Source organism: Bos taurus, chromosome 3 (genome assembly GCF_002263795.3).
Source record: "Bos taurus isolate L1 Dominette 01449 registration number 42190680 breed Hereford chromosome 3, ARS-UCD2.0, whole genome shotgun sequence".
Lineage (NCBI taxonomy): Eukaryota > Metazoa > Chordata > Mammalia > Artiodactyla > Bovidae > Bos > Bos taurus.
The window spans coordinates 86,148,295-86,175,871 of record NC_037330.1 but is presented as its reverse complement, the minus strand read 5'-3'; the positions used below and the strand labels follow the sequence as shown (position 1 = coordinate 86,175,871).

At 39.7% G+C, this 27,577-nt stretch overlaps 1 protein-coding gene across 4 annotated transcripts in view; it reads left to right on the top strand.

Annotated features, from left to right (window-relative positions):
* Positions 1-27,577, top strand: part of HOOK1 (hook microtubule tethering protein 1) — a 122,308-nt gene that overhangs the window by 38,084 nt on the left and 56,647 nt on the right. The window contains exons 1-4 of one of the 4 annotated variants that reach the window (XM_059884922.1): positions 12,225-12,444; positions 12,720-12,863; positions 19,474-19,559; positions 26,780-26,852. In XM_059884922.1, the coding sequence (XP_059740905.1) occupies positions 12,801-12,863; positions 19,474-19,559; positions 26,780-26,852 (222 nt within the window). In that variant the 5' untranslated portion in view covers positions 12,225-12,444; positions 12,720-12,800. The other 3 variants (NM_001206870.2, XM_024989802.2, XM_059884923.1) reach the window with 3 other exon arrangements.

Genomic DNA, 27,577 nt, shown 5'->3' with positions numbered 1-27,577 from the left:
GAAGACTCTTGAGAGTCCCTTGGACTGCAAGGAGATCAAGTCAGTCAATCTTAAAGGAAATCAGTTCTGAATATTCATTAGAAGGATTGATGCTGAAGCTGAAACTCCAATACTTTGGCCATCTGATGTGAAGAACTGACTCATTGGAAAAGACCCTGATGCTGCGAAAAACTGAAGGCAGGAGGAGAAGGGGACAACTAGGATGAAATCGTTGGATGGCATCACCAACTCAATGGACATGAGTTTGAACAAGCTCCAGGAGTTGGTGATGGCAAGCCTGGTGCTGTTGGTGGGGTTGCAAAGGGCTGGACACGACTGAGCGACTGAACTGAGCTGAACTGAATAGAAGATACTTAATGCGTGGTTTTTGATGTCCTAGGTATTCTGCCTCCTTTCTTCAGGCAAGAAAGCTATCATCCCCATTTACAGTAAGAAAACTGAGAACCAAGAGAATTTGGGAGTCAACCAATGTATTAATAAGAAGGGGAGACAAGCATGTTCTTGTGGGCTTTGTTCCCAACCTTGTTTTTCGGGTAACTTGCCTCAGTTCTCTCTTTCAAGCCTTTAACAAGCTTTCCCACCACTAGACAAACTTCTGGCAACAGGCAGGACTTGTAATAAATAATCCAACTGAGAAACATTCAATTTGAGATGCCTATCTGTTCTTTTTGAATCAACAATGAAAGCAAATGAAATCGAATTGCTTCCCACAGACTTCCTGAGCACTGGAAAAATGTTTGAACCTTATTCTCAACTGAAGGACAGTATTTGTGAGGGTGGCTATGCATGCAACTCACAACAAACAACTTCAAGTGAAAGAGGGTAAGCAGCTGGACCGTAGTTTACTCTGCTTCAAAACTGAGGTAGGCGAAACTTATCTTTTTAGCTAATCAACCTCCTTGCTTGCCTTGGGGAACAACTTAGGGTAATAGAAGGCACAGACAAGGTTTTTCTGGCCAAGCAAAAAGGGTTTTAGTTCTAGACTATCTGCTATACATATTACAACTTTGAGGAAGTTACTTCCTCTTTTGTAAAAATAAGGATTGTTGTAAGGATTAATTTAAATAGTTTACACAAATGTTCCCAGAATAGAAGTAATTGATATTAGCTTTCTTTCTATCCATGAACCTGTTTCACCTCTCTACCGCCCTCAACCTCCTCCCTTCACATTGTCTGGTGTCCTCATTCTCTCTGCTTCCAATCTCTTATAAAATATGCAAGCTGATAAATACTTTCACCCTGACATGTAAATGACTATTATGTTCCATATTCTAGTTTTTACAGGGATGTATTATTTCAACACAGAAAAATCGAATGTCAAAAAAACAAAATTATAATTAAGAAATGTAACCCACTTTAGTCACAGAAATTCAGCCCTACTAAATACCATTCCCCATAAAATGGAGCCAGGGTTTCTGTGAGAAATGACTGATGTCAAGATAGGGGCAGGAAAGTACAAAGGGAACTTGGAACTTCTTGTGTAGAGAAGTGCATAAAAACAGGAGCGGTATGCAGAAAGGACATAGAAGCCAACTGGAAGGGGCTCCTACTGGCTGAATTTGGGATGGTTTGATGACTAAAAAATAGTGATGAGAATTAGTTGTGTCATATTGAATTAAAACACATTTATGAGTCCATATTTATACTTTAAAAAGTTAAAAGTGGGTGTGGAGATAAGAGGAAAGGTCATTTTTAACAAAACAGTGTCAGCTAACAAATGTAAAAAGAATGATGGAAATGGAAAAGCACCATTTTGTGACCACCATGATAGTAATCAGTTCAGGCAATAACTAACAGTAGATGCTAAAAGGACTGGCTGACAAACTCTTGGGGAACCATATATTCACACAGTGTCAAGTTACTAAGTAATTACAATGAAAAAAAATCTTTACAATGGAGAAATCTGGTGGATACTATCTAAATTATAAAATTTAACTTCTCCCATAATCAGATGCAGAGAAGCAATGGCACCCCACTCCAATATTCTTGCCTGGAAAATCCCATGGACATAGGAGCCTGGTGGGCTGCAGTCCATGGGGTCGCTGAGGGTCGGACACAACTGAGCAACTTCACTTTCACTTTTCACTTTCATGCACTGGAGAAGGAAATGGCCACCCACTCCAGTGTTCTTGCCTGGAGAATCCCAGGGACAGGGGAGCCTGGTGGGCTGCCGTCTCTGGGGTTGCACAGAGTCGGACACGACTGAAGCGACTTAGCAGCATAATCAGATGACACAATGTCACGTTCCTGCCAATGTGACACACTCATTGAGTTCATATATAAAAATGGTTAAACCAAATCTTGTCATAAGGAGACAATCTGACAAATGTTACATTCAAAAATGTTGAGGTCATGAAATCACACACATACACATGCACACAGGCTAGAGTACTGACCTAGATTAAAGGAGATCAAAGCAACTTGGAGACACAGGAGACGTGGATTCAGTTCCTGGGTGGGGAAGATCTCTTGGAGGAGGAAATGGCAACCCACTCCTATATTCTTGTCTAGGAAATCCCCTGGACAGAGGAGCCTCATGGGCTACAGTCCCTGGGGTCAATGAGGATTCCGGAGGGAGAAAAATAATTAAGGACAATTAGGTAAATTTAAAGAAGGATTGTAGGTTGAATGGCTTCCCGGGTGGCAGAATCCACCTACCAATGCAGGAGCTTCAGGATTTGTGAGTTCTATCCCTGGATGGGGAAGGTCCCCTGAAGGAGGAAATGGCAACCCATACCAGTATTCTTGCCTGGAAAGTTACATAGACAGAGGAACCTTGTGGGTTACTGTCAATGGGGTCACAGAGAGCAATCGAGCACACATGATTGAATAATAATATTGTATTAATGTTAAATTTCCCAAATGTGATGATTATAGGTGGTTATGTAAGTGTGTGTGTTAGTTGCTCAGTCGTGTCTGACGCTTTGCCACCCAATAGACTGTAGCCCGCCAGGCTCCTCTGTCCATGGGATTTTCCAGGTAAGAATACTGGAGTGGGTTGCCATTTCCTTCTCCAGGGGGTCTTCCCAACCCAGAGATCAACCCTGGGTCTCCCACATTGCAGGCAGATTCTTTATCATCTGAGCTACCAGGGAAGCCAGCCAGATTATGTAAGGATTGTAGGTTGAATGGCTTCCCGTTCAACCTAATAAGAATAATCATTCTTATTATTTGATGATTTAAGGAGAAAGGGTAACTATTTTGATTACTATTGAAATATACAGAGAGAATGAACATGGTGACTATAATCAATAAAAACAATTTGAACATAAAAAATACACACCCATATATATGCATTAGTATACTGAGTTGCCAGTCCAGGTTCGATGCACGATGCTGGATGCTTGGGGCTGGTGCACTGGGACGGCCCAGAGGGATGGTATGGTGAGGGAGGAGGGAGGAGGGTTCAGGATGGGGAACGCATGTATACCTGTGGCGGATTCATTTTGATATTTGGCAAAACTAATACAATTTTGTAAAGTTTAAAAATAAAATAAAATTAGAAAAAAAAAAAAAATACACCCCCAATAGTAGACCAGTTATTCAGACCAAACAGCCAACTTAATTATTGCTGAGAAAAATCATGCAATGTTTATAAGAAAAATCATATTTGAAATAATAAGTCAGACTCATCTTCAGATAAAAAATGTCAAAAGCTTGATCCATTCAAGGTCTCTCAGTCACGTGTATAGTCACTAGCCTTCAGTTAGCAGACTCTCTAAAAGCAACAATTAATTTCACTCATCTGGATATGATGGCTTCACTTGCTTCACAGTGTTTAACAAAAAGAATCTTGATTGCCTGAAGACATATTTCAGTATCAAGGGACAAAACAAAAACAATAATGACTGAAGAACTGAATGTGCTATATTTTATTTTGTAATGGTTATCTTAAAAAAAAAAAATCAGTTCTTACCACAAACCACACACAAACACCAAAGAACACAAGGAAATTTTTGGAGATGGTGGCTAGGTTTAGAACCTTGATTGTGGTGATGGCATGATGGGTATATGCAGATATTCAAACTGATCAATATGCATATGTTAAATGTGTGTAAATGTTTGTATGTCAATTATACTATAATAAAGCTTAAAAAACAGTGTTGATATCCCCTAGTAGAAGTCTCCTCTTCACATTTGGAAAGAGATTTTCTGAAGTATGCAGCTTATTCATGGTCAGTTTCTTCATCTGCAAAAGACTAAAAGTGTTACCTACCTTGTCAGTTTGTTAAAGATATTAATAAATGAATTGGCAAAGATGAAGTACTTTGAATAGTGCTTAGCACCTAATAACTATGCCTTAAATTTTAGCTGCTATTACTATTGTTGCTGTTGTAGGTCTTTATAGCCTCAGGACTAGGTATCTTCTTGGTTACCAATCACGATCATACTAAACACTATTCAAGCGTGAGGCCCCGTACTTTAATGAAATGTGTAGCTTCTCTCTTTATAAGAATAAACCTTGATCAGTTTTTAAATTTATGTTTGTTTTGTTTTATTTTTAGGCTATCTGGAAAATATTTCCAAGTCACATTACAGAGTATTTATTTATTTGGTTAAATCACTTCAAAAATTTTATTAACCTTAATTGGACTTCTAGGTATTTCCTATAGTTGCTCATATTAACAAAGCCATCATGCGTCTGTCCCGGCCTTTCTGTCTTTATTTTTATAGCCTGACTTGTATGGCTCTTGATTAGATAGCCCACCCTCTTCTTTTGTCCTTAATTTCCAGATAAATTTCTTCCTTCTAGCATTTTGGTATTTTAAGTCACAGTATTTAACACATGGAGAGTGAACAGGTATATCTCCTCAGGGAAAAATCACTTTCCTTATTTTCAATTGATATACATGTGGAGGTTTCATTATGCCTAAACACCATAGGCATAATGGTTTCAAATATAGGTTTTTCAAGCTATAAAAAGATATAAGCAGTATTTCTAACACAGTGATCCCTGTCATCCTTAGAAACCATACTTTTATCATTTTTGTGAACCTTGTCTTGTGAATGTGATTGTATTCACTTTCCATTTACATGGTGTAAACTAAAGAACTTCTTATTTTTGAAATATTAATCTTCAATACCCTTGAAGACAATAGGAGGTACCTTGGAGAGTTATACTGTAAAGTTAGATTTTGCTTGCTTTTTAGAGACAAACGTCTGTGGATTAAGTGATTAGCCACTGTGTGTCTGTTTAGGTTTTATTTTAAAAATCTGCTTACATGGATTAGAAGGATTTTTGTATAGAAGAAACAGGTCACCAACAGAATGAGGAGTGGGGATCAGCTCTTCTAACAGAGTGTAAAATGATGACATATCTTGTGATTCACTTAGGGAAGCTGAGCCGGAAAGCAGACGACTTGTATGTTTAAAGTGATGCTTTAGGTTGGTTACATTATTATCAATACATTTTACTAAATATTTATTTTTGTTACGTGTTGCTTTTAGGTTTTTGAAATGTAGTTTTTGAAATATATACCTTGCTATTAATTTTTTTTTTCTCATCTTTGTTTCTTGTGTGTGTCAGTCGCTCAATCATGTCCGAGTCTTTGTGGCTCTATGGACTATAGCCTGCCAGGCTTTTCTGTCCATGGAATTCTTCAGGCAAGTATACTGGAGTGGGTTGTCATTTCATACTCCAGGGGATCTTCCCAGCCCAGGGACTGAACCCAAGTCTCCTGGATTAAAAGCAGATTCTTTACCACTGTGCCACCTTAGGGCAAGATAAAATAATCAGGTTCAGCTTTATTTGACTTTGCTTTGGAGTGTGTTTAAATATGCTTAGTAAATGAAATGGTGATATTCATTTTCACTCAATTAAGTGACATATTGATCATTCGTTCTCATCAGTTTAAAATACAATTGATAATATCATCCTACATTGTGATTTGTCTTTCATAACTTGCACCCCGGTTTTAAATTCTCCAAGGCAGTATTTGTTTAGTTATTTGACACCAAGTCTCTATAGGAAATTATAACTGTTTCTATACTCTCTTTCCATTTTGGTGCCTTCTCAGTGCAAGAACGAAGGATGCCAGCGTTCTTCCTCTGGGACCGTTTTAACTTCGTGGTTATGATACTATTGCTCCAGTTGGGGCTACTTGTCCAGGCTTTTCTGAACCAGGCTTTACCATTCTGAGTGATGGCACCCCCACCTCCATCTACATGACTGTGGGCCCGACTGCTGTTCAGAGCATTCTGTGATGTGATGCCCAGATCCCAACATGGGGGAGTGCTGTTCACAGACAGCCATCAGCCATTGTGAACTGCCTGGGCTGCCATGCCACCTTTCTAGGATAGCCCACATCCAAGGACTATGGAGGCATAAGGATTAAACCCCTTTCACTCAAACTCAGAAAACTCAGACACATTATCCCAGCTTCAGAGCTCCACAGGGGTTGGTTGGGACTATCAGTAGGACTCCATCTCAGCCTTCTTTCTCCCTCTACTCACTTCTGCCTCCTTTCCTTCCCTTCCACGGCTGTTATTCCCAAGAGCATTTCTTTTTTAAAGTAATACATGTATTTATTTATTTATTGCCTGTGCTGGGTAATATTGTGGCTCACGGGCTCTTTGTTGCTGTGCATGGACTTTCTCCAGTTGCGGAGAGCAGAGGCTATTCTCTAGTTGCGGTGCATGGGTTTCTCATTGTGGTGTCTTCTCTTGGTGCAGAGTGCAGGCTTTAGAACACACAGACTTAGTAGTTATACTGTATGGGCTTAGTTGCCCCCAAGGCATGTGGGATCTTAGTTCCTGGACTAGGGATCAAACCCCTGTCCCCTGCAGGCAGATTCTTATCCAATGGACTACCAGGGAAGACCTTCAAGAGCACTTCTTAACAAACCTCCTGAATGCTAATCTTCATCTCAGAATCACTTTTTGCAATTTTTTTCTTATAATATAAATTTAAAATCTTTTGTATTGTATCTGTATATTCATCAATGACAGAGATGCTTTCACTCTTGATCTGAACATGAACATGAACTTCATCATTGAAATCTTAGAATAATCTCTTTTGGGGTAGCTCAATAGGTTAGTAATCATATTGATTTTAAATACTGAAATAAAATGCACTTAAAAGCAGTTTTATTAAGTGATATAAAATCTCTTAAGTCTATGAAAAGCCCCAGAAGCAATATTTTCAGTATCCTGTAAGTCTCCGAATGATCATTATTTTTGTAACAGGAGTCAGTTCCTGGCCAAGGTGAAGTATTCCCTTTTATACCCAGTGGGAAGTAGTCCTCATCCCTGATCCATTTTCTCCAGTTTCTTTCCCATTAGTCATCAGGTCTGAAAGTGCCTGTGGGGATGACTCCCACTGAGTGCTCAAGTCAATTTTGTCCAAGATTGTCTCATCAAAAAGCTAAAGCTCACCTGTGGTTAGTGTTTGGGGTTGGTCTTGAGGTCTTGCTTTCCTAAAGCCAGTACAGGATTTAATAGAGCTAGGCACTTGCACCAACTCTGATCACAGGCCTAAGAACTAGATGTTGTTTTAAAATGTAGATTTTCATCATCATTTCTCTTCCCTGGGAATCTACCTAGGGCTTGTAAATCCCCTTTCCCAGGATGTGGACACTCTTATTCCAAAATATCTCCCAGATTCTACAAATTGTCACAATCTAAAAATGTCTCCTGTTGTATTCAGCTCATTATAGATCTAGATGCTGACTGGATGTAGGATCTTGTGTGTAGGGGCCCAATAATTTGCTTCAGGAATGAATGCTTTGCTGGGAGGTCCACTGGGTTGTTTGCTGCTGATATCGTCACTCTGCTAGAATGGCTGTTCTTTCTGAATGTCCAGATCTGTGCCTGTCCAGGCCAGGGTTTTCTTCCATTTTCTTCCTCAGCCATTCAGTGTATCTACATATCAGCAGGGAAAATCTTAGACTTCTCCATTTTTTTCACTCCATAACTTGTATGGGCAAGGCACAGATATACTCTTATTAGTAGAGCCGTCTACAGTTCTTTTAGGGTACCTAGTTAGGACTTTTCTCCTTTTATCACATATCCATCCACTTAGAGGCCAATTTAGAGCTTAAAAATCTCATCCTGATCTCATCTTTCTCTTTTAGAAGTTTTGGTTTTATTTTTAAAAGGTAATATTAGTTCATTTTGGTAAGAGAGGAAATTTTAAAAATTAATAATCATTGTGAATAACCTCTACCAAAATTTTAATGTATCTTCTTTCACTGTTTTTATAATGAGTGCAAACACACACACACACCTTAAGACATACATGCAGTGTAAATAATAGTTGTACTAAAATAGATTTAGCAACTATCATGAGCTAAGAGTTCTGTTAGACATTTTATATGCATTTGGTATTCACAGCAACCATATGAGTTTACATGGAGGGAATTGCTGGTTTTGTTTTTGTCTGCAGGCATCCATACACCCTACTCTATCCACATGGGGCAACCATTGCATGATTTCAACTTGGGTTTACAGTCCTGGTAGGGCAGCCATTCTAGGTACTTTATCTTCTTCTGGCAAAGGATTGGACAAATATGTCATGATAGACCCACTAGATGCTCTTTCTCCAACTTGAATTTTGAATAGAATGACTCAAAAAGACTTGAAACCATTTTTATCATATTCATCTGGGTGGCACTCTCTTGAAAAGACTTGTTATAACTTTTGCAACCTAGGTCTGATGAGCTCCTCTGAGACCTGCCCTTTCCCATGTGGAGTTCTTCAGATTTTTTGTCTGAATCCGAGAGATTTTGTACCCTTGTGATAACATTTTAATAGTTAGCAGGTTAAATTTCACCTACTTACCACCAAAAAACCCCTAATCAATGTAGAAATGCCCAGTAATATTATTTGAGTAGTATTATTTGAGTTTACAGAGTAATATTATTTGAGTAGTATTATTTGAGTTTACAGAGACTGAAATTGGAGATTACTGAAATTAAGTGACTTGCCCAAGATCATCCAGGCAATAAGTCACATCAGGTATCTAGAACACTAAAGTTTGAACTTAATATTTTTTAAAAAATTTGTGGGCATATAGTTGATTTATAGTGTTCTGTTAGTTTCAGTATACAGCCAAGTGAATCAGTTACACATATACATATATCCACTCTTTTAGAGTCTTTTCCCGTATAACCTTTACAAAGTATTGAGTAGAGTTCCCTATGCTATACAGCAGGTTCTTATTAGTTATCTGTTTTACATATAGTAGTGTGTATATGTCAATCCCAATCTCCCAATTTATTGCCCCACCCCCTTATTCCCTGGTAACCATTAATTTGTTTTCTACACGTGACTCTACTTCTGTTTGATAAATAAGTTCATTTGTATCCTATTGTTTTTAGATTCCACATATAAATACCATATGATGTTTATCATTCTGTGTCTAACTTACTTCATTCAGTATGATAATCTCTAGGTCCATCCATGTTGTTGAAAATAGCATTATTTCATGCTTTTTATGGCTAATATTCCATTGTATGTATGTACCACATCTTTTTTATCCATTCCTCTGTTGATGGACATTAGGTTGCTTCCATGTCCTGGCTATTGTAAACAGTGCTACAATGAACATTAGTGTTCATGAAGCTTTTCAATTTATGGTTTTCTCCCAGTATATGCCCAGGAGTGGGATTGCTAGGTCATAGGCATAATTTTAATCAACTTTCTTTTCAATCTCTCTCTGTTCAAACACTTAGGGGTGGGGTGTGTGTGTGTGTGTGTGTGTTTGCATTCTTATATATATTCTTCCACAGTTGAGATCTAGCCATATTCAAATTTTAATTATTTTCAGTTCTTTAGTTTGTCTAATGATAAAAATCACTGTATAAAATTTCAAAATTATTGTCAAGTACAAAGAGGTAAAACTTACCAATTAGTCCAAAACCTGGATATTATCATTATATTACTATTCATCTCTCTCTCTCTCAAGAGAGCCACACTGTATGTACAGATTTGTATCATCACTTTTTAATTTTAATATTATTTTGTAAGCATTTTCCTGAGCAATTAAACTTCTTTCAAAATATTTTAAGAGCTACTATATATTTTATTGTATGGATATATCATAATGTAGTTAATCATTCCTCTTTCAGATATTTAATGACTGTTTCTATTTTCTGCTTTGATAAACAGCACTGCAATCAACAACTTTGTTGGCATCTGATTATTTTCTTAGAATAGATTCTGGAAGTAAAATTGACTTAAAGGCTTGAACATTTTAAAGATTCTTGATATCCTCAAAACTTTTCAGAAGAGTGTATCAATTTATAATTCCATTGCTACTGCTTAAAAGTTAATTTTATCCAGTTCTCCAAATAATGGGTGCTGACTTTTAGAAATGAATGCCAACAGTTGGAAAATAACAGCCTACATTGTATTAGGCATTTCTTTTAACATCTTTTTTTTTTCTGGTCCAATGTAATACAAGATAATCTTATAATTAAAAACAGAAAAAAATTTCTAAAATGCTTGTTCCAGTTGTATATGAAAGTACACTTTACTCTTTTCAACATTTTGTATTGTTTTATTTCAATGATTCATGTTTTACACTTTTCTAACTTTTCAAATTTGAAATATTTCTTTAAATTCACAATCATGTCCTTCACATGTTAATATTTTCCTATTGAATCTAGTATCATGAAGAAAACTGGGCATCTATTCCTGATTGTATAGATCCCAGAAAGATAACTCAATTGCCCTTCAGTTGCCCCTTCTTAAATATTTCCAGTAGTCACTAATGTGGCTCTTAGAGACACGTTCTCATACACTTCTAAGCATATATGATTGTAGTAACTCATATCTGCAAAAGAGTTTTCCATTCATAAAAACCTTCCACGTCCATTGTCATTTTTGCCCTTATGAGGTACCCAGGGGAGGTTAGTGTCATTCTCATCATTTTAGGAAGGTGGAGGGTAGGTTCCACAGGAGAAAGCTGTCAACATTGCCAGTGAAGAGTAAAATCAAGACCCAGACCAGGTCTTCAATTCCTAGATCTTTTACTTTTCATTAAGTCATATTACTAGTGTTGCCAGTGTACAGAAGTATAAAACGACTCCACACAGTGTAAGAAAGTCCTGGAATAATGTTAAGGGACTCAATAGCAAATGCATGTACTCTAGTTTTAGAATGAGACTGATTTAAATTGGGGGGCTTTTAATTGCAGTGATCAGTTTTAAACATTCCATGTCAAAACATAAAGATGCAATAATATAAATGAGCCAGCTGCAGTTTTACACATAGCATGGACTGATGAGTTTATGAATGAGTGATGAAAATCAAGCGAGAGTAATAATATTCTGCTGCTGTTGCTGCTAAATCGCTTCAGTCGTGTCCGACTCTGTGCGACCCATAGACGGCAGCCCACCAGGCTCCCCGGTCCCTGGGATTCTCCAGGCAAGAACACTGGAGTGGGTTGCCATTTCCTTCTCCAATGCATGAAAGTGAAAAGTGAAAATGAAGGCTCTCCGTCGTGTCCGACTCTTAGCGACCCCATGGACTGCAGCCTAACAGGCTCCTCCGTCCATGGGATATTCTAGCCCAATTCAATAACCTAAGCTATATATCAGTCAGTACCTTAGTTTCCAATTTTACACCTCCTCATGAACATTTTGAGAAAAGACAGGTTTTTCAACCGCTCTAGAAACATAAGAAGCATTGTACATTGATACCTTTCATATTTTTTTGAAAAGTAAAAGATCATTTCATTTTTCATTTTCCTACCTGTAAATGACTTTCCCTTTTGCCTCATTTAAAATAAAATTGTCCATGGTTTTGTGATCTTGTGAGAGCTTATTTGGTTTAAGCAGCTTTATAGTATTCACTCCGGGAGTTGGTGATGGACAGGGAGGCCTGGCGTGCTGCGATTCATGGGGTCGCAAAGAGTCGGACACGACTGAGCGACTGAACTGAATAGTATTTTACCCTATAGGAAAAAATTTCTTTCCCATATCTGCAAATTAAAATATCCTTTTCTAATGAGCGCCTAGAACATTAGCTTTCCCTTTCTGGATGGTTTTTATTCACTGGTAGGATCTATCTCTGAAGACGCTGTGGAAGCAGTCTGTCGGTCTCCACAGGTGTAGCCAGGAGCTGCCCTACTCTCAAGGAGGCGGGAAGATGCCTGGAGTTTCTCCTACACATTCCTAGGCCCCCGTGGCCACTTGTGCCCTTGGGACTACGCGATCGACTACCTCACTAACCCCCCATCGCGCACGCGCACTCATTGCCCCCCGCCCTAACTGCACCTGCCAGGTCATAAACCCCTTCCCACCCGCTCGAGCTCTCTCTAGGAGGCTCAGTCTTGTCTCACGTTGATTGGTCGAAGCCCAAGAGGGTGCGTCCAATCAGCAATCCCTCCTGCTCCACCAATTCCCGCTCTTCCCGCCCCCTCCCCGCCCCACCCGTCCCTCTCAGGCACCTATCTTCTTTGTGACTGGTGCGCGCCCAGGTCACTCAGTGCGCCAGGCAGAGGTGTGCCGGGGTGGGAAGGAGGGGCGGGAGGAGGACAGGGAGGGGAGGGGAGAGGAGGGGAGAGAAGGGGAGGGGAGAGAAGGGGAGGGGAGGGGGCGGGGCTCAGGTGCCGTGCGGCGCAGTCCAGGCCAGAAGCGGGAGGGGGCGAACTGCGGAGCGGGGCGGGGGCAGCGGCGAGGAGGGCGTTACGCCGGCGACGTCGGCCGCGCGAGGCTTCGCGCGTGAGCGGCGAGGGCACTGGGCCTGGCTACCGAGCTTTCCTGGTGGGCGAGCAGGTCCTCGACGTCGGCTCCTGGGGGAGCGCGGGGAGGAGGGAGGTGTCGGCGTCAGCGGTGTAGTCGACGGCGGTCCTGGCCATGGAAGAGACGCAGCCGCTTCCGCAGTCCGAGCTCCCGCTGTGCGACAGCCTCATCATCTGGGTGAGTGCGAGGGGGCGAATCGGGCCGAGGGGCCGCGGCGAGTTCCTGGGGCAGGGGGGTGCCTGGTTCTCGCACGTTAGCCTGCGGAGGAGCGACGGTCACCTGCGCCCCGGACTGCGCGTAGCCCTCCGTGTCTCCAGTCGCCCTTGACCTCGAGAGTGCCACCTGCGGGTCGCGGGGCAGGTGTGCGTAGGTGAGTGAGTGTGCGTACGTGTGTTTCTGTCTTCGCGGGCGGGAGGGGGGAGGGTAAAAGGAGCTGGGAGTGGGGGTGGGGGAGCGGGAAGAAGGACACTTGTCTTACCGCCCTGATCCTGCTCCTGACAGCTGTGGCGGGAGCCTAGCGCCCATCCGTTTACTCCTCGCTGGGCCATTTGCTCCCCCCTGCTCTGCGCCCAGGCTCTAGACTTTCTGGACCACCGACATCCTTGCCTTACGTCTGCAGAACAGCCTTCTCATAGAGACCTTTATGCTACTTGGGAGTGAAGAGCCCCCTCTGAAACCTCCCTCCCACTGCAACCACCTAGCTCTAATTTGGACGCAGGTGGCAAAGAAGTGGTTTTAGTTCATGGGTTAGTGCTTCTCCCGGACCCCAGGACATCCGTTTTTGTAGAGGCCTCTTAGAAGAGATGTTTCCACGTATATATTTCCTGCGTGGATCAGAAGATAATGTTGGGGGTGGGGCGCTCGTATTCTCTTGTTCTCACTGGTTCCCCTCCTCTTCCAATGGACAAGCATTTTCTTTAAAGAAAAAAAAAAAAAACTTGGCATTTTCGTTTGCACTTTATCCGCACTTGGTAATCCTATTAATTTATGTTGGGTTTGGACAGACAGGATCTGTCCTCAGTATTGCGATCAACAAAAGTGTCTCACCTTTTGGAAGTGCTCAGCGATCGGAGAGAGCTGGCATTTAGGTGTGGCTTCTAGTCCATATTGGGCAAGTCTGACGCTCCATGGTCCACAAGGTGCAGTCAGTGATGCTCACCCCTAAAGTAGTTTTTTAATTTTGTGTCCGGGAGTGTGTGTAGAATGGAATGTAAACAGACTAGATTAAGAGGCAGTAATTGATGAATTTCTCTCTCTCTCAATGCATGTAATTCAAAAGAAAGAAATCAGGGAATGTTTCTGGCAGTATGTGAATTCTCTTGTAAATAACCATAATGTAAAGCTACCTTTACACTTTGGAGGTAAAAAGATTTTGCTCTAAGTAAAATGCAAGCATCTGGAGTTTCTGAGTTAAAAGCAGTTAGCTGACTGTTCACCCATATTTTCACTTAAACTTAGTATGGGGTTTAAATGCCATATTTAAGGTTGTCGTGAAACAAGGCAGTTACTTCTAATGGTGTGGCTTAGTAAATTACTAATTAAAGGGTGTTTCCTAATCTGTTGCATTGTTGCTCTAAACATGTGACTTATAGTAAACTTAGTCTTCATGATGTCATTGACTTATATGAGGGTTGGTGGTGAAGTATAAGATTTTCATGAATTTTATTAAAAAATTTAAACTATTTCGTGACTATATCCATTCTTTTAATCAGTATTAATAGTGACGTTCCTACTTTGTATAAGACACTGAGGAAGAAAGATATCAAGAATAATCAAAAGAATCTTCCATTTTAATTGGTGTGGTAGGTAGATCTGTGTATTTTTTGTAATGGAAGGCAAAATTCCTTAAAAACAGTAAAATTTTTATTTTATTTTTTTTCGGCTGTGCCATTCAGCATATAGGATCTTTGTTCCCCACCAGGGATGGGATTGAACCCATGCCTCCTGCACTGGGAGTGCAGAGTCTTAACCACTAGACCTCCAGGGAAGCCCCATGTAAAAAAATTATTTAAAACATAAGGAATGATAATAGATGACAGAGTATAATCGGTTGTTTGCTTCTCCAGTTCTCTCTCAGGCTGCTGAAACATTATGGAGAAAATGGAATTAATGTACAGACTGTTGCCTCCCAAATGCTGCTATAGACAAATCCTCCTGTTTCCATACCCAGCCCAGCTTTACTGTTAAGATTAACCATACAGTTCCTCTCATGTTTCTCTTTGCAAACCTTAATCAGTATCCTATTTGAGCCCCAATGCTTCTCTCCATCAGGAAAGTGACCTCCTCCTTATCTTTGGCTCTGGCTCTAGATCCACACCTTCGACGTTGTCTTAAACTTTGCTCTGTCATTTATCCCCTCTAGTATCTATTTTTTCCTTTCCATTAGCTCCTTCCTCACTACATGTAAACTTGATCAAATATTCCCTCTCCTAAAGAGAAAAAACAGAAAGCCATCGGTGTCTACTGAGCCACACTGTATCCCCCCACTTTCCTTCAGTCATATTTCTTTCATTTTTAAATACTCATCCTTTATACTTTTTGAACTTTTATTTACACCTCAGCCCACTGCACTGGCATTCTTTGCTCTAAGGCCTTCTCTTACTGGGTTTGGCAAACTGGAAACTTTTATTATCCTTATGTTAATTGATGATTCCTTTGTGAAATTATCTTCTGCCTTAGTTTCTTGGGTTCTTGCCTCTAGGCTTTTCTTTACTTCTTTGACTTCACTTTCACTTTTCTCTTTCATGCATTGGAGAAGGAAATGGCAACCCACTCCAGTGTTCTTGCCTGGAGAATCCAGGGACGGGGGAGCCTGGTGGGCTGCCATCTATGGGGTCGCACAGAGTCGGGCAAGACTGAAGTGACTTAGCAGCAGCAGCAGGGAACTTTGCTGATTGTCAGCCACTTCACTGTTAGTGTTAGCTTACCTCTCCAACTTTCTACAAACTGCCCTCATGCCATGCTTCTCTTTGCCCCCATGCTACATTGACTTTCTTTAGGAAGATAAGCATTTGTGTGGTTTTTTTTTGTTTGTTTTTATTTATAAATGCATCACAGCTTTTTAATTTCTCTTTGAAATATCCTTCTTCTAGTTCTTTCAGTGGCTGATTGACTTTTACCATTCATTTCTTGGGTCTAGTGTCATGTTTCAGAGACAGTGTGACAGTGAGTGACCTACCTGTACCCTACTCATATCCCGTTGTAACCTGCTAACCCCTTTTTGTTGTGTCTGTAAACACTTAATATTTTCTGAAGTCATCTTGTTTGCACTTTAGGGACAGAGCCCTTGCCCAACCTGTTTGCTGTTCTGTCCCCAGGAACAAAAACTGACTAGGATCTCTAGTACAACATTGAATCAACGTGATGATAGTAAATATCCTAGTCTTGGTCCTCATCTCGAAAACTAATATTTCACCATTGATTATTTCACCACTAAGTACCTGGGATACATTTTTAACTGTTTCATAGAAGATTGATGCATTTCAACACATTGAAATCAGGAGAAATGAGTTTTCAAGACACAGAGAAGAACCCTTAGAAGTAATGTAAATGGTCGTCTTTGATGATAGATTGAAAGATGGTAATGGAAGACACGTTTGTCATGATACCCCTGGACTCTTAATGTGTTCCCTGCCAATCTAAGTAATGTTAATCTGCTGAGAGGAAGTTGTAGGAGATAGAAGGTAAAAAAAAAAGTTATAACGGAGGAGAGAACACAGATGGTAGTAAACCGTGTTCTTTCAGTGCTGCACATTGTTCTAGGACAGTAGAACCATCCTTAACAGAGAAGTCACCAAGAAAAGTTGGTTAGGTGAAGAGATGCCTGTTTTGGCAGTGTTTTAAAAGGTACATTTTATGATTTGAAATTCATCTTAAAATAACTAATTCTTCGAAATGTTATACTGCCACTTAGCAAAAAAATTCAGGGCTGAAAGATAAATTTGGCATCGTTTACGTGGTGGAGAGAGTTCAAGGTATGTGTGTGAAGGTGAATTTAATTCTGCCTCTTGGCTCTGTGACATTTAAAATTTTAAAGTTATTGGACTCTGATTTCACCAATAGAATTAGAGTGTTGGATATGCCCAAATTACAAAAAAAAAAAAAAAAAAAGCATGGTTGAATTGTTTTTATAAAGATCTTAAAACTCAAAGCGGTGATCCTCTTTCTGAAATGAGCGGCTGGAGGAAGAGAATTTGAGACCAGAGTTGACTCAAAGTTGAGTTTTTGTTGGCTTTCAGTTGTGAAAACCCCTTTTCTTTCTTGATTTCTTTGACATTTATATTGAAGCAGTTCAGGAACAGCATTTCCACATTTCTGATCATTTGCTTTATTTAAAAAATAAAGAAGACAGTAAGATGCTATTTGCCAAATAACTGTGTTTAGAGATGGAAGCCCTGTCTGTCATTTTTGGGTCACTCACAAAGAGACTTCGGCCTCTTCACCTCTATGAAGAGTAGTCTGAAAGAATACATTTTCTTTCATCCTGCTGCTTTGGCTATACTCCCCGTACTGGGCTTTATAATTTAGTCACACTTTTGGTTGTAAAGTCTTTCAGTTTAGCCAAATGAAATGACATTCTCTGTTACCTATTTTGTAACTAGTTTAAAAGCTTATAGGAAATACTTTTCATGGCTGTAAAAAGGAGAAATCGATCTTAATTTGGGTGTGGTGGGCCTTGAGGCACTCAGTGTATTTACTCCTTTTACATACTTCTTTCCTATTTTGCCTAATATTCTGTGTCTCATGAAATTGTCTTTTTAAAATCACTAATCATAACCATTTTATAGAAACTTAATGGTGTAAAGTATAAGTAGGAAGGGTTGAAAAATGGAAGCCACATTTTACCTGAAAGTATATGATTATCTTCCTTTGAAAAATGCCCTAAACCCTGGGGTTTTTCTTCCTTGTACATCCACTTGACTGCAAAATCCTTTTTACTTTGTATTTTACATATTCCATGAATTTGCTGTCCTTTCAGTCAGTATTATGGTAACTCATCTCAGCATCCCAGGTTATCACAAAGACCATTGCCGGAGCCTTCTAACTGACACAGGCATAAAGCTGTTCTCTCTCCTTCTCTGTGTCACTCTTAACTGCTCTCCACAACATACTAAAGATAAAGATGTCTCTCCCTTGTTATTCTTCAGTGATTCTTCATCACCCAGAGCAATAGTTCTAAAAAAATGAGGTGCATAACAATCACTTGGGGATTTTCTGATTCTGATACATGTTGTCTTGGACTCTACACTTTGAGAAACCCTTAGCTAATGTGCTAACAGCTGTTGAATTTGTACCATGTGCTAGACACAGATCTGAGTACACTGTGTTTGCTAATTTATTTAATTCTCACAACCATCTTGTGAGGTAGAAACTATTTTGCTGTTTCCCTATAATATAGATAATGCCCTGAAGGTTAATTCCAAGTTTCTTACCACGGCCCTTCCGAGCTCTAACCTGTGCCCCTTGGTTGTCTCCCTTGGCACTGAAATGCGTAGAAAGCCATTAATACTGAACTATGCCTTACCTAAAAACACCATTTCTTGTATTTGTACTCTATGTTGCTATTTCCTAAAGCTTCCTTCTCCTGGTCCTTTGTGTACTCAAGACCATCTATTGGAATCATCTCTAGTAAAGTCTTTCCTAGTACACACCCTAGTTTGATCAGCTGGCTCTTACACACTTCAGAACATTTTGTGCATGCTGCAGTCATGGGAGAAGAAGTGGCATCTTCTAGAGATGATTTGTGTCTTTTTCTCCTCTCCTGAATTCTCAGTTGAAGCTACTAAATGTGGAAACCCGGTAATGTTCCCTTGTAATTCCACCTTATACTGTAGTGCCCTATGTACAGTAGAAAGCTCAGGAAAGTATCTTTATCTTTGTGCTTTGAATGTAATTGTGGCTCGATTTAGTTTCTGTCAATCTTCCATGTTGTGTTAGGATAATAGAGACAGATTTCTAGAACCTCAAAATAAACAGCAACCACTAAAGGTGTTTTATGGTGATAAACTAAGGAATTAGAATTGAATAACTGAATAGTAAAGGAGATGAATAAATGTGGGAAAAGAGAATCATAGTATATTTAAGATCTTTACAGATTGAGATTGGATTTCTAGAAAATATATAATCCATTTAGCTCTATTGTAATTTGCTTTTAAATAATTCTTCTATCTTGTATTTACCTCTTAGAAAGAGCTGCTGCCATTTCACTTCTCTTCTCAAAATATACATGAATATTTAACAGAGATTTGGAAAGTTAGTAGTATCTAACACCGAACTAGATAGAAACAACTTGATGTTGAAGGTGCGCCCTGGACTGTTCATGCTCTAAGGATAACTGTTGGTAGCAGGCAGAAGTCTTGCCTAGAGCTCCGTGATAAACTAGGTAGTGTTAAACTTGACATTTGTAGCCTTTGTTTTCCTAGCAAGTGACATGAATGAAATTTTCACTTGCAGATATTAGGTTGTTTTAAAGTTCTTTTTCTGATGTTATTCTCCTAAAAATTGACAAAACAGAAAGTATGACTCTCTTGAGTTCTACATGTATTTTTCAGAAATTCTGAAGTACTTCATATATGACATCAATATATCTGAATATTTTAGGTATAATATTCCGTGGTTTTATGAAATGTTAAGTGTTTATTCTTATGAAAATACAACCCAGTTATAGAAACTTATTAGTATAGTTTCCTTTGTTTGGCAGAGTGTTCTCTCCAGTGCTCATTCATGTATATAAATTCAGTGGAGTGAGGACTATGGCATTAAAGTAACTTGCTTTATGTCATTTTAGCTGCAGACATTCAATACTGCTGCACCCTGTCAGGATGTCAAACAGCTGACTAGTGGAGTTGCCATGGCACAAGTTCTTCATCAAATGTACGTATTGTTTCAGATTCTTCCTAAAATAATTATATTGAAAGGCTACTGAAACTTGATCCTTTTTAGCGCTGACAGGCGTATGGTATCAAGGTATTCATGCATCTAGGGGACAAAAAGTTTTACCATCTGATTATTTCTTGCTTATTCATAGAGATACATCTTAATTAAATTACCAATCAGGATTCTTATCTATTCAACAGATGTTTAATTTTAAACTTGTTCTGGTCATGTTCACAAGTTACAGTTACTAGGAAAGAAGCAGGTTAAATGAGTGATGTAATTTCTTACAGTGTTTTCTCCAGTTATACTGTTGTCATTTTAAGGTATCAATGCGTAGAGATTATTGCTTTTTAGATAATTCAAACATGAAATACTGGTTTTAGAAAAAAATATTAAATTTAAAATTTATATTTGAATTAATAATAGCAATTGTATGAATCCACCAATAATGAAATATTCTATAAATGAAATTTTAGCCCAGTAAAGAGATTCTGTTTGGCTTGGGCCCATTTTAAGTAATTATACAATATCAGAAGAGCCTTAATCCATTATTTCACCATTTTTGCCAAGCATTGTAAGAGGATTATGATTATAATATCCACAGTATGAACTGTACTCTTAATAAGACAAAGAGGGCCAATGCTATAGTCATAATTTATTAATTTTCATATTGATTTTGTACTAGCTGACATTCATGATAATATATCTTCAATGAATCCTATCTCTGCTACATGGCTTTAGATGTCAGAAATTGTTTAATTATTGCCATCATTTTTGTAAAGGTTTTTTTTTATGATTGACTCTGAAAAATGCTTTAGCAAAAAATGGGTTAGCAGAAATTCTTTACCATCTTAAAAAAACAACTTGAAACATTATCATAATCTTAGTTACGTTGAATCTTTAAAATGATCTAATTAGAATAGACAGATTTTATGGTTAACTCAAGATTAACACTTGAGCATTAAATTTAGCATGTTAACATTTTTTTTTTTTGGCAGTCATTCTGAAGTATGCCTTAATTCCCTGCTTTCTTAAAAATATTTCTTAATTATTTTATTTTTACCCTGATTGGCTTTCAGTTCAGTTCAGTTAAGTCACTCAGTCGTGTCCGACTCTTTGAGACTCCATGAATCGCAGCACACCAGGCCTCCCTGTCCATCACCAATTCCTGGAGCGTACCCAAACTCATATCCATCGAGTCAGTGATGCCATCCAGCCATCTCATCCTCTGTCGTCCCCTTCTCCTCCTGCCCCCAATCCCTCCCAGCATCAGAGTCTTTTCCAATGAGTCAACTCTTCGCATGAGGTGGCCAAAATACTGGAGTTTCAGCTTTAGCATCATTCCTTCCAAAGAAATCCCAGGGCTGATCTCCTTCAGAATGGACTGGTTGGATCTCCTTGCAGTCCAAGGGACTCTCAAGAGTCTTCTTCAACACCACAGTTCAAAAGCATCAGTTCTTCGGCACTCAGCTTTCTCCACAGTCCAACTCTCACATCCATACATGACCACAGGAAAAACCATAGCCTTGACTAGACGGACTTTTGTTGACAAAGTAATGTCTCTGCTTTTTAATATGCTGTGTAGGTTGGTCATAACTTTACTTCCAAGGAGTAAGTGTCTTAATTTCATGGCTGCAGTCATCATCTGCAGTGCTTTTGGAGCCCCCCAAAATAAAGTCAGCCACTGTTTCCCCATCTATTTCCCATGAAGTGATGGACCACATGCCATGATCTTCGTTTTCTGAATGTTGAGCTTTAAGCCAACTTTTTCACTCTCCTCTTTCACTTTCTTCAAGAGACGTTTTAGGTCCTCTTCACTTTCTGCCATAAGGGTGGTGTCATCTGCATATCTGAAGTTATTGATATTTCTCTTGGCAGTCTTGATTCCAGCTTGTGCTTCCTCAGCCCAGTGTTTCTCATGATGTACTCTGCATATAAGTTAAATAAGCAGGGTGACAATATACAGCCTTGATGTACTCCTTTTACTATTTGGAACCAGCCTGTTGTTCCATGTCCAGTTCTAACTATTGCTTCCTGTCTTGCATATAGATTGTCTTTAAAGTGATTTAATTGGTCCAAACTAAGAATTGGGCTTCCCGGATGGTGCCTAGTGGTAAAGAACCCATCTGCCAAAGCAGGAGATATAAGAGACACTGGTTCAGTCCCTGGGTTGGGAAGATCCCCTGGAGAAGGGAATGGCAACCCACTCCAGTATTCTTGCCTGGAGTATCCCATGGACACAGGAGCCTGGCAGGCTGCAGTCTATACAGTCAGAAAGAATTGGACACAACTGAAGCAACTTAGCATGCACACAAGAATTGTGAACATGGTCTTGTTGATTTGGGAAATTCATCATTGTTTTAATGTACAGTCTGGCCTTTTCTTATTGTTGTGGTTATTGGTGTACATATAGCTATCTTGTGGTTGGCATAGATGTAAGGCTGATGAATGTTCACTTACTTTGATATCCAAAAATGTTATTTATATGTATTGAAGCATCTTTCATAGCTTTACACCACAACATAGTAGATGAGAGCTGTTTTTACCATTATATGATTATATACATATGGCTCTTTGACCTCCTATATGCCAGTACTATACCTGATGTTTAGAGTAGGGTCAGGTCAATTTTAAACTGTATTTACATAATATGTTGGATTCTGTTGTTATTGCTGCTGTCTCTCCAATTTTTCTTTTTTTATTCTCTCTTTTGTCTCTTACCATCTTCTAATAGCTTTTCTGTAGGAATAATATGAGTGAACCAATCAGAAAGCTTTCTTTCTTCATAAAACAAATGACAGTGACCTAAAATTGGCCCTAAACCTCTGGCTTCATTTACTTGTTTTTGCATGTACTTGCTGGGAGAAATATCAGTAACCTCAGATATGCAGATGACACCACCCTTATGGCAGAAAGTGAAGAGGAACTAAAAAGCCTATTGATGAAAGTGAAGGAGAGTGAAAAAGTTGGCTTAAAGCTCAACATTCAGAAAATGAAGATCATGGCATCTGGTCCAATCACTTCATGGGAAATAGATGGGGAAATAGTGGAAACAGTGTCAGACTTTTTTTTGGGCTCCCAAATCACTGCAGATGGTGATTGTAGCCATGAAATTAAAAGACGCTTACTCCTTGGAAGGAAAGTTATGACCAACCTAGATGGCATATTCAAAAGCACAGACATTACTTTGCCAACAAAGGTCCTTTTAGTGAAGGCTATGGTTTTTCCTGTGGTCATGTATGGATGTAAGAGTTGGGAGTTGGCTCTCAGAAAGCTGAGCGCTGAAGAATTGATGCTTTTGAACTGTGGTGTTGGGGAAGACTCTTGAGAGTCCTTTGGACTGCAAGGAGATCCAACCAGTCCATTCTAAAGGATATCAGTCCTGAGTGTTCATTGGAAGGAATGATGCTGAAGCTGAGACTCCAATACTTTGGTCACCTCATGGGAAGAGTTGAGTCATTGGAAAAGACTGATGCTGGGAGGGATTGGGGGCAGGAAGAGAAGGAGACGACAGAGGATGAAATGGCTGGATGGCATTACCGACTCGATAGACGTGAGTTTGAGTGAACTCTGGGAATTGGTGATGGACAGGGAGGCCTGGCGAGCTGCAATTCATGGGGTCGCAAAGAGTCGGACACAACTGAGCGACTGAACTGAACTGAGATGTGTAAACCTCCTTATCCTATAAGAGCCAGTTTAAATTTATTTTTCTTTTGAACTCCCTTCCATTTTTGTAAGCTTTTTAGAAGTCTGGTTCCAGACAGTGAAATTCACAGCACATATTTTCCCTTAGTTGGGTCAGTGTATCTCATTCCTGCTTTAAAAAAAGAAAAAAAAGCAAATTTTACTTTATTTCTTTGAACACTTCAAAGCACTTTATATATGTTCCAATTTATTATGTATTTCTTTGATGGCTGTTGTGACTCACATCAAAGTTGTTACTGAAAATGAGATGGGAAAGTTTGCTTTTTTAAGGAAATAGCAAAATCTAGTGAATAATTCTTTCATTAGTTACCTGAGGCAGATACACTTCTAAATAATACAGTCTTAAAAATCAATTCCCAAAGTATATGACTTAGACATGATGAGTCATGAAATTGTTGGTAGGATTCTACACTTCTGTATTTGTTATCTTTAATCCAAATAAATAATATATATCACTTTAAAAAATGCAGAAACTTGCTATTTTAAAGACACATGGGAGAAAACCTATAACTACAACTGTATTCATTTCTTGGGATTTTCATAACAAAGTGCAACAGATTATGTGGCTTAAAACAACAAAAATATCTTCTTTAGCTTTCAGGAGGTTACAAATCCTATATCAAGGTATTAACTGGACCATGTTCCCTTCAAAACCTCTAGGTCAGGATCCTACCTTGCTGTTTCTAGTCTCTGGGTCTCCAGGCATCCCTTAGTTTGAGGTTCAGTTCACTTCAGTCGCTCAGTCGTGTCCCAACTCTTTGCGACCCCATGAATCGCAGCATGCCAGGCCTCCCTGTCCATCTCCAACTCCCAGAGTCCATTGAGTCAGTGATGCCATCCAACCATCTCATCCTCTGTCGTCCCTTCTCCTGCTCTCAAACTTTCCCAGCATCGGGGTGTTTTCCAGTGAGTCAGCTCTTCGCATCAGGTCGCCGAAGTATTGGAGTTTCAGCTTCAAGATCAGTCCTTCCAATGAACACCCAGGACTGATCTCCTTTAGGATGGCCTGGTTGGATCTCCTTGCAGTCCAAGGGACTCTCAAGAGTCTTCTCCAACACCACAGTTCAAAAGCATCAATTCTTCAGTGTTCAGCTTTCTTCACAGTCCAACTCTCACATCCATACATGACCACTGGGAAAACTATAGGCTTGAACAGATGGACCTTTGTTGACACAGTAATGTCTCTGCTTTTTAATATGCTGTCTAGGTTGGTCATAACTTTCCTTCCAAGGAGTAAGCGTCTTTTAATTTCCTGGCTGCAGTCACCATCTGCGGTGATTTTGGAGCCCAGAAAAATAAAGTCAGCCACTGTTTCCACTGTTTCCCCATCTATTTCCCATGAAGTGATGGGACTGGATGCCATGATCTTCGTTTTCTGAATGTTGAGCTTTAAGCCAACTTTTTCACTCTCCTCTTTCACTTTCATCAAGAGGCTCTTTAGTTCTTCTTCACTTTCTGCCATAAGGGTGCTCTTTACTTTCTCCCTTTAGTAGCTATTTCTCTAAGAGGATAGTAAATTTTTCATCTTTGTATTAATCTCACTCAATGTTTTTACTCAGAGTAAGCCTCCAAATGTTGCTTAGAATATAATCTTTTATTATAGCTGACTGTTTTTAATCAGATGTTATTCTTCAAGGCCTTATTAAATACATAATAATTTGATATAGTAGCTCTTTGTCTTGGACTTCCATGCCAATTTAAGGCTTAACAAATTTAATACTAAACTTTGCTATGTACTAGTGTCACTTAGGAGAAGGAAATGGCAACCCACTCCAGTATTCTTACCTGGAGAATCTTGTGGACAGAGGAGCCTGGAGGGCTGCTGTCCATAGGGTCGCACAGAGTCGGACATGGCTGAAGCAACTTAGCATGCGTGCATGCATGCATTGGAGAAGGAAAGGGCAACCCACTCCAGTATTCTTGCCTGGAGAATCCCAGGGACAGAGGAGCCTGGTGGGCTGCCGTCTATGAAGTCGTACAGAGTCAGACATGACTCAAGTGACCTAGCAGCAGCAGCAGTGTCACTTAGGGCAAATTACTATCTTATTCTCAGTTCACTAAAGGAATAAGATTGGGGATCATAGACCCTTTACTCAGTTCAGTTCAGTCGCTCAGTCGTGTCCGACTCTTTGTGACCTCATGAATCACAGCACGCCAGGCCTCCCTGTCCATCACCAACTCCCGGAGTTCACTCAGACTCACGTCCATCGAGTCAGTGATGCCATCCAGCCATCTCATCCTCTGTCGTCCCCTCTTCCTTCTGGTCCCAATCCCTCCCAGCATCAGAGTTTTTCCAATGAGTCAACTCTTCGCATGAGGGGGCCAAAGTACTGGAGTTTCAGCTTTAGAAACATTCCCTCCAAAGAAATCCCAGGGCTGATCTCCTTCAGAATCTCCGTGCAGTCCAAGGGACCCTCAAGAGTCTTTTCCAACACCACAGTTCAAAAACATCAATTCTTCGGCACTCAGCTTTCTTCACAGTCCAACTCTCACATCCATACATGACCACTGGAAAAACCATAGCCATGACTAGACGGACCTTTGTTGGCAAAGTAATGTCTCTGCTTTTCAATATGCTATCTAGGTTGGCATAACTTTCCTTCCACGGAGTAAGCGTCTTTTAATTTCATGGCTGCAGTCACCATCTGCGGTGATTTTGGAGCCCCCAAAAATAAATTCAGCCACTGTTTCCACTGTTTCCCCATCTATTTCCCATGAAATGATGGGACCAGATTCCATGATCTTAGTTTTCTGAATGTTGAGCTTTAAGCCAACTTTTTCACTCTCCTCTTTCACTTTCATGAAGAGGCTTTTTAGTTCCTCTTCACTTTTTGCCATAAGGGTGGTGTCATCTGCATATCTGAGGTCATTGATATTTACTAAGTTATGCTATGCTAAGTCACTTCACTTGTGTCCGACTCTGTGTGACCCCATAGACGGCATCCACCAGGCTCCCCCGTCCCTGGGATTCACCAGGCAAGAACACTGGAGTGGGTTGCCATTTCCTTCTCCAGTGCATGAAAGTGAAAAGTGAAAGCGAAGTCGCTCAGTCGTGTCCGACTCTTAGCAACCCCATGGACTGCAGCCTACCAGGCCCCTCCATCCATGGGATTTTCCAGGCAAAAGTACTGGAGTTACTGTTATATTAAAATGAAGTGATATGGAAAAACATTAGGCACAATTATTGACATGTAGTAGATACATTAAATTGTTTTCTTTTTTTTCCCTTTAGGATTGGGATTTTTACATCTACCTGCTACCAGGGTGCCTAGTATGAGTTATTTAGTAAATTTTGTTAAATTGAAGATGTTACTGACTTAATTCATTTACTATGAGAAGTTCCAAAAGAAACCCTCAGGAATAACAAAAAATTCAGTGGGTTCATTTTAAATAATATTTACTGTTCTTGATAAGGACAGCCTTTAAGATGGAAAATAACTTTATCTATTGATTAGATGTGGTATTTTCATGTCATAAAAACATTTTAATGTTCATTTGTATTTTTGTTGTAGTGATGTAGCTTGGTTCGATGAACCTTGGTTAAGCCGAATTAAAGAAGATACTGGTGACAACTGGAGAATAAAGGTATGCAGGATGAATGCTAGGTATACATGATCCAAACAGTGGTTCTGAAATTAGCACTAAGCTCAACTAAATCTTCTTTTTTAAACTAACTGAAGGCTGTATTTTGTTGTGTGTGTAGTTTCAGTTTTGATAGTTACATGTGTTCTTATACCATCATAATCAGACATAGAACATTTTCATTAACCGAAAACATGTACGTAGTCCCCTTACTAGTTAATCCTCACTCCTAAGTTGGCCCTGGATGGCCACAGGTCTGCTTTTAGTCACTGTAGGTTTAATTTCTAGAAAGTGGAAGTCACTCAGTCTTGTCCTACTCTTTGCGGCCCCATGAACTATATCCATGTAATTCTCCAGGCCAGTATACTGGAGTGGGTAGCTTTTCCCTTCTCCAGGGGATCTTCCCAACCCAGGCCCAGAGTCTCCCATATTGCAGGCGGATTATTTACCAGCTGAGCCACAAAGGAAGCCCAAGAATGCTGCAGTGGGTAGCCTATCCCTTCTCCAGGGGATCTTCCCGACCCAGGAATTGAACCATGTGTCTTGCATTGCAGGTGGATTCTGTACCAACTGAGCTATCAGGGAAGCCCTTAATTTCTAGAGTTCAATATAAATGGATTGAACTCTATGGACATTATGAACTCTCTGGTATTCTTTTACTCAGTGTAATATTTTATTTAGAGACTCATCAACGTTGCCTGTATTAGTTTTTTTTTTTTTTGCTGACT